Source organism: Fukomys damarensis, unplaced genomic scaffold (assembly GCF_012274545.1).
Source record: "Fukomys damarensis isolate Sample0158 unplaced genomic scaffold, DMR_v1.0_HiC HiC_scaffold_16, whole genome shotgun sequence".
In the NCBI taxonomy this organism is placed as follows: Eukaryota; Metazoa; Chordata; class Mammalia; order Rodentia; family Bathyergidae; genus Fukomys; species Fukomys damarensis.
Genome location: NW_022900928.1, coordinates 72,384,538 through 72,392,942, shown reverse-complemented (window position 1 = coordinate 72,392,942; position 8,405 = coordinate 72,384,538). Strand labels below are relative to the sequence as shown.

Below are 8,405 nucleotides of genomic sequence, written 5' to 3'. Positions count from 1 at the left end.
TCTCCAAACTATATTCCAGGTGCCTCTCAAGCCAATCGAGTTGATGCAATCAAACTTAACCACTATAGGTACATGAGTGGGTATTAAAAAATATAAATGGCTGTTCTGGGGATTTAGCTTAGAGGTACCACTGCCTGCCTCACAAGCAAAAGATCCTGAGTTTGATGCCCTGCGCCCCCCCAATGTATATAAATGGTAATGACAATCAATTTTTGTAATCATTTTTCTCTTAATGCTACTGGATAAATGTTCATTGAAATAAATAATTGTCTCTAAAAGTCACATGAATCAGTTCCAAAGAATAAACAAATATATTTCATTTTTTAAAAAAGAAGTATAGTGTGAGGAAACATCACCACCTCCAAAATAAGGTCGCTGAGACCTGTAATTGGGACTCAAAGTGTTTATTCTTCTCTTATCTACAGGTAAGGAATAAATGCTGTCACTTTTCTGGAAGTTGGAGGTGCTCTTGGGTAAACTAACAAATGTAAGTTGTGTTCTTCAGTGCAGAAAAAGACATTAGATAATTAGAGATTTTGATTTTTTCATTCAGGCTAGGAAAGTCAGGCTCTGAAGACAAAATTGTTATTTTTATTCACCAGGTTTTTGTTGTTCCCAGGAAAATTTGGACAAGAGACAGTAGAGAATATAACGTCAGCTCTAAATGAAGAAGGTGAGTGCCTGCCTGACCATAGTCTGTGATGTAACATTGTGGTTACAAAAGCAAACTTTGAGTCAGACTGCCAAAGTTCTTTGGAGTGAAGCTCAGTACTTTTGTGTCTTTAGGCTAGATCCTTCATCTCAGTTTTCTCATCTGTATTAGATCCCATAACACAGCCTCTTACAGAAAGGTTTAAATAGATACTAGTGTAAAAATTATTAAGAGATCTTAGAAAAAAACAACCTCTGTGTCAATTAAAAATTTTAAGTGAATTATATGATTTAAAAACATTTGGAAGTAAAACAACACCAGCTACAGATATATAATGACATTCTGAACTCAAAACACTGACCCATATCCATGGTAATTTTACCTGTCAGGACAGCTAAGAGATACACGTGCAGCAATTGAAGCAGAGTCCAAAGAGGGAAGGACAGACTTCACTGCATACCTTTAGGGGCTTTTTTCAAAATCTAAAAGAAACCCAGCTAGTTTGCAGTGATCTTTTCTGAGAAGCACCAGCTCTTGTTACTGGAAGCAGCACCTCATTCTATTGACTTGTGTGCAGCACTAGAGGTTAAACTCACCTGGTTGTTTGGTACTACTCATAGCAAATGGGAAAATTCTTCCTTATTTTATGGATTCCTTTTTCAAGAATATGGGAGAGATGCAGAAGGGTCACCATTTGTTTCAAAGTGGTCTTCTTTTCTTTTTCTTTTGTTTTTCATTAAGTTTATCAATACATTTAAAGCAAACAATAAAGTTACATCTATCACTGGGATCTTGTACCTTTACATGATACGTCTTGGTTCTTGTTTTCTCCACATACTCCTGCCCTCCCTTCACCCCCTTCACCTTTCCCTATTCACAAAGACTTTGTTTCCATTTTTTTTCCACATTTTTTCTTTTCTCTTATTTCATTTCCCCTCCCCTTCCCACTTCCCCTTTAGCCATTTTATTCCTATTTCTCACTGTCAAAGATACCATTTGAACAGGTCCTCTTTCTTGACCCCACAGATAACACTCTGAAGAGGAAAATGGCAGCCAGAAACTTTTCTGTGACAGAGTTCATCCTCACAGGCTTAACAGATGAGACAGGACTTCAAATTCCACTCTTTCTCCTGTTTCTAGGTTTCTACCTGATCACCATGCTGGGGAACCTGGGCTTGATCCTCCTGATAGGGCTGAACTCTCACCTGCACACCCCCATGTACTTCTTCCTCTTCAACCTCTCCATAATAGATTTATCTTACTCCACTACCATCACCCCCAAAATGCTGATGAGTTTTATCTCCAAGAAGAACAGGATCTTGCATGCTGGGTGCATGACTCAGCTCTTTTTCTTCTGCTTCTTTGTCATTTCTGAGTCCTTTGTCCTTTCAGCAATGGCGTATGACCGCTATGTTGCCATCTGTAACCCACTGGTGTACACGGTCACCATGTCTCCCCAGGTGTGTTCACTCCTCTTGTTAGGTGTCTACGTGATGGGCCTCACTGGGGCCATGGCTCACACAGGAAGCATAATGAGTCTGACCTTCTGCTCTGACATCCTTATTAATCATTTCATGTGTGACATCCTTCCCCTTCTTGAGCTCTCCTGCAACAGAAATTATGCAAATGAGCTGGTGGTCTTTATTGTTGTGGCCATTGACATTGGAATACCCATTGTCACCATCTTCATTTCTTATGCCCTCATCCTGTCTAGCATCCTTCACATTCGTTCCACAGAGGGTAGATCCAAAGCCTTCAGCACCTGCAGCACTCATATAATTGTGGTTCTTCTTTTCTTTGGTTCTGGGGCTTTCATGTATCTCAAATCACCATCTATTTTGCCCCTTAATCAAGGGAAAATATCTTCCCTGTTTTATACTATTGTGGTACCTATGTTAAATCCATTAATCTATAGCTTGAGAAATAAGGATGTCAAAGTTGCCTTTAGGAAAACTTTGGGTGGAAAAATATTTTGTTAAGAAAGAATCAGTATTTAAATAAAGAGATAAAATGCTTTGTTTATTAGTATCTATATTTTTATTTTAGTTTATTAGTACATGTCTGCAGTACACAATATGCATATTCCTTCCAGGATGTTGGTACATATACATAAAACATGTCTATTTCTTTTATTTTTTTGAGACAGGGTCTCACTATGTAGTTGAGACTGACCTGGGACTCACTATGTAGCCCAAGCTGGTGGGGCACTCACAGTGATCCTCCTGCCTCAGCCTCCCGAGTGCTGCTTTTTATCCTCTTTCCCATCCCTCCTCCACCTGTTCTAGGATTCCTGTCCTTTTGTTTGTACATGTTCGTAGTAGATAATGTTTACATTTTTTTGTGTGGAGTTTATACATATACATACCATGTCCCAATTCCTATTATTCATCTCTTATCCCCTTTATCCCTTTGGTCTGCCTTCATCTCTTGATCCCCTCTCCTTTTGAGAACAATCCATTGCTTGCCCTCCTATTATCTATCTTTTATTTTGATTTTTATCTTTGCTTTGGGTTTTTCATATAAGAGAAACAATGTGATATTTAACATCGTGTGTGATTCATTTCACTTAAGATTATGGTCTCAAGTGAATCTATTTTCCTGAAAATGACTCAAGTTTATCTTTCTTTGTGGCAGAGTAGTACTCCTTTGTGTATAAACATCACATTTTATTTATCAGTTTATGTACTGAGTATATATGGGCTGCTTCCAAGAGTTAACTATCATGAATTCTGTTGCTATAAGATGTGTATAGGAAAGGAAAAAGTCAAATTATCATTACTTGCAGATGATATAATTTTGTATACAGAAGATCTCAAAAATACAGTCTTGGAATTAATAACCAAATCTAGTAATATAGCAATATACAAAATCAACACACAAATATCAAAAGCATTTCTTTATACTAATAATGAACCCACTGATAAGGAAATTAAGGAAGAAATACCACTCACAATATCACCAAGAAACATTAAACATTTATGAATCTAAGTGCAAGACTTGTATAATGAAAACTATACTACTCTAAAAAAGGAATTGAAGAGGATGTCAGAAGATGGAAAGTTATCCTCTATTCCTGGATAAGCAGAGCCAATACAGCAAAAGAGCTATACTTCCAAAATTGATATACAGATTCAGTGCAATCCCAATCAAAATTCCAACAGCATTCTCCACAGAACTGGAGAAAACAATTCTAATGTTTATATGGGACCAGATCAGACCCAGAATAGCAAAAGCTATATCAGTAAACATTTACTAGAGAAACAGATAGAAGACATACAAACATATATATAAATTTACAAGATTGGCTTACAATGGCCACCTGCAGAGTCAGATGTGGGAGAGTGCAGAGGGTCTGTCTGCACACTGGAGACTGAAGGACTTAGTCAAAGGTATGGAGCTCACTGCAGTGTCCCACACAAGTCTGTATCAGGATTGACAAAATCAATCAACTATCACAGATATCCTTGGTAAGATGAGTAAAGTAGGAAGCATCACAATCCTAGACTTTAAGTTATATTACAAAATCTATTATGATAAAAATAGTATGGCACTGGCACAAACACAGACACGGAGATCAGTAGAATAGAACAGATGATGCAGAAATAACTCAAATATTTGATCTTTGAGAAAGGTGCCAAAATTATAAACTGGAAGAAAGACAGCCTCTTTAATAAATGGTGGTGGAAAAACTGGCTATCCACGTGCCGAAGTTTTAATCTAGACCCATATTTCTTTATTTATACTCAGCTGAAATCAAAATGGATCAAAGAACTAAAACCAGAAATATTTAAAATGCTGGAAGTCAAGGTAGGTAAAACTCTTCAAGTCATAGGCATAGGTAATGACTTTCTGAACAGAACCCCAGTTATACAGGAAATAGTTCTGAGAAACAACAAAGGTAATGATATGCAATTAAAAAGCTCTGTGTAACAAAAGAAAAAAACAAGAGTGAAAATCTATAGAATAGGAATTTTTTTGGTCAGTGATTCCTCAGACAGAAGGCTCCTATCTAGCATACATAAAGAATTAAAAAATGACAGCCCCCAAATAAAAGACACAATCAAACAATTAAGTCAAATAAATATATACTTCACAGGAGAAGTACAAATGGCCAATAAGTATGTGAAGAAATGCTCAACATTAATAGCCATTTGAGAAATACCAATGAAAACAATGCTGAGATTCAATATTATCCAGAAAGAATGGCCATCATCAAAAAAATCAAATAATAACAAATGCTGGCAAGGCTTTGGTGGGGGGGACTCTTCTACATTGTTGTTGAGAATGTATACTAGTAAAACCACTGTGGAAATCAGTACGGAGATTCTTAAAAAGGCTAGAAATTTCATTTAACCCAGATATTGCTTTCTAATGTCTATGCTTTTAATGAGATAGTCAAATTCTTTTTTTTTTCTGTCTTGTACAGAAAGGGAATTTAAAATTGTTCTAGTTTTTGAATGTTTAGTGCAGATCTATTCTTCCTGACCCTTCACCACCTCACCCCAACTATTCCAAGATTTATATATTTTATGCAAATGCATTGCAATTGTGGATAATTTGGTATGACTGGGCCTTGTTGAACACTTAAACATTTAATCTAGACTTTTCATCTAACAGAGGAGATTCAGAAATAGATATATTTTTATGGGCACACAGCTATCTTATACCAAAAGTCTTCTAATCTAGGCCATTTAATTAATTAATTAATTAATTTATTTATTCATTTATTTATTTTGGTACTGGGGATCAAACTTGGGCCCTTGCGCTTGTGAGGCAGGTGGCAGAACCATTGAACTAAATCCCTCTAGACCCTTTAATTCCAATGTACTTTTTCTTTTTATAAAGCCACAATCTCTTCTTTTATTGTTGCACTTTTAGATTTCCTTTTAAAAGGCTGATAATACATTAAAATCTTATTATTTTCAGAATAGTGTAATGTAACTACTTATTCTTTTTAAATAAATTTTTATTGGTACATTTTAGGTATACAGTACAGTTACATCATCATTGGGATCTTGTACCTTTACATGACATATTTTGGTTCTTACGTTTTTCCCATTCCCCTAGCCTTCCTTCACCCTTTCCACCCTTCCCTATTTACAAAGACTTTGTTTACATTTTTTTCCTTTTACTATTTTTTCTTTTCCCTTCTTACCTTTCCCCTACCCTCCTATTTGCCCAACACCTTCAGATATTTTCTCCTACATCACAATATCTCCTACATAACAATTTTGACCCTTATTTACACTTTTTACTTTATCACCCCTGAGAAACCATATGGTATTTAATCATATGTGACTTATTTGTTTCACTTAAGCATATGGCATCAAATGAATCCATTTTCCTATAAACGACTCTAGTTTCTCATTCTTTATGTCTGAGCAGTACTTCATTTTATTAAAAAAAACACATCTTCAGTCTCCAACTGATGGGCTGTTACCAAGTTTTAGCTATTACAAACTGTGCTCCTATAAACATGGGTACACATATATCACTGTGGTATGATTCTTCTAATTCTTTTGGAAGGGTACCCAGCAGAGGTATAGCTGGGTCAAATGGAACCTCTAATCCTAGTTCTTTGAGGTATCTCCATATTGATTTCACAGTGGTTGCACCAGTCTGCACTCTCACCTGTAATGGAGAAGGGTTCCTTTCTCCCTAGAGCCCCACCAACATTTGTTATTGGTTGATTTCTTTGAAGCAGCCATTCTTTCTGGGTTGAGGTAGAATCTCAGTGTTGTTTTCATTTGCATCTCTTGAATGACCAGTGATGTTAAACATTTTTTCATATATTTACTTGCTGCTTTTACTTCTTTGTCTGAGAAATGTCTGTTCATTTCAGATGCCCATTTTTGAATCGGGTCTTTATATTTTGGGGGGTCTGTTTTTTGATTTCTTTATATATTCTAGATAGTAAGACCTTTGTCTGAGGAACAGCTACTAAATTTTTGCCCCACATTTTAGGTTGTCTCTTAGCTCTGTTTGTGGTTTCTCTTGCAGTACAGAAGCTTTTTAAAAAGATGAGATCACCAACAGACCTATGAGACAACCTACAATGTGGGAAAAAATTTTTACCAGCTTTTCCTCAGACAAAGGTCTACTATCTAGAATATATAAAGAACTAAAAAAATCAGGCCCCCCAAATATAAAGACCAAATAGTACCTATTCTTTAGGAAGGTAGGAGATGAAAAATTTTCTTAGAATGGTCTTAGCCCCTGGACAGAGCATGGCATTAAGATGGTGGTGTTTGGGTGGCATGAAGACTGAGGTTGTGTATGGAGACCTCCAACCTCAGCTTAGCGAAGCAGGACTTCTACAGGGTGATGGTTTACTAAGATGCTGGGTGGAAAGCCATGCATTATTTCATGACTAAGAGAGTCATAATTTAGAGGCTTTTTAATAGTGAATTTACACCAAGATGGAAGCATTTGCTGCTCAGGGAAATTAAAAAAGGATCTGGAAATTTTAAAGGAGCTGTGAAAAATTTTGGGACTCTAGTAGAAGAGACAATTTATTTCATTTTAATATTCAAGTCCAACTAAAACAATTACTATCAATTTTCACTTTCAGCATTTTTATTCTGTACTTTTTTGTGTGTTCTAGTAGGAGGATATTTTTTCTGAATAACAAAAGTGAAAAGTGGCTAGAGAGATCATTTTAAATCAATCACTGTGTGGGCTTTTTATAGGCAGAAATAATTTCTTATTGCTTAAACTTTCTTTTTGCAGAACTGGGAAAAGAAACCCAGGTTCTTAATCCAGATCTTCAGACATTTTTCATTTTGAAATGAGGTGTTACTAAGTCAAAGGGGCCAAGGCTGAGCCTGAAGTTCTTATTGTCCTGCCTCAGGCTTCCAGAGTGTTGGGATGATAGGCATGCACCATCATAGATGGCTGGCTATTTCTTTGTTGAGTGAAACTATCATAAAAGAAGTATGGGGAAAAACATTGAAAAGTACTCTCGGAAATAAAAATTTCCAACTGAGAAGTCTTGAGCAAAGTGGGGTCATTTGGTCAAATCATACCTATTGTGATGACTATACCTAGCATAAAGAAATAGTAATTTTACAAACTAATGCATGTTAGGTACCAGTAGTGGTCTCCCTTTACTTATTGAGCTGTCTCTGTTTGCTGGAGTGTGCAAAGCCAGAGAAGTGCCATGTATCTATGCCAGACTCATGTGAGCTTTCATGGCTAGGGATTTCCTACAGGAGCTGACCACACAAGCTGACTTCTTGGAGCAGATATTGTGGGAAAAGATGCTGGGAGTATGGCTTTGAGGCTGCTCTGAAAAACATAGGAGCAGGAAATGCCCGGGAGCAATTATCTAGCATTTGCTAGAGGATTTTCTTCTTTTCTTTTCTTTTTCCATTAAGTTTATTAGTACATTTAAAGCAAACAATACAGTTGAATTTGTCATTGGGATCTTGTACCATGATATATCGTGGTTCTTGTTTTTTCCCCATACTCCTGCCCTCCCTCCACCCCCTTCACCCTTCCTTATTTAAAAAGACCTTGTTTCCATTTTTTCAACATTTTTTCATTTCTCATATTTCCTTTCCCCTCCTCTTCCCACTTCTCTTTTAGCCATTTTCTTCCTATTTCACACTCTCAGTCATACCATTTGAATCTTATTTACACTTTTAGTTTTTCACAACAGATTTTCAGGCTTTTTTGTATTTTTCCAAGCACAGGTGTATATGTGTGTGTGTGTGTGTGTGTGTATGTATATATATATATATATATACATATA

General features: G+C 36.4%; 1 protein-coding gene across 1 annotated transcript; it reads left to right on the top strand.

Annotated features, from left to right (window-relative positions):
* The first annotated feature begins 1,692 nt into the window (after window positions 1-1,692).
* Window positions 1,693-2,631, top strand: LOC104865289 (olfactory receptor 8B12-like). The gene has a single exon (XM_010628737.2). The coding sequence runs from the start codon at window positions 1,699-1,701 to the stop codon at window positions 2,629-2,631; it is 933 nt and encodes a 310-aa protein (XP_010627039.1). The 5' UTR covers window positions 1,693-1,698.
* The last annotated feature ends 5,774 nt before the right edge of the window (window positions 2,632-8,405 follow it).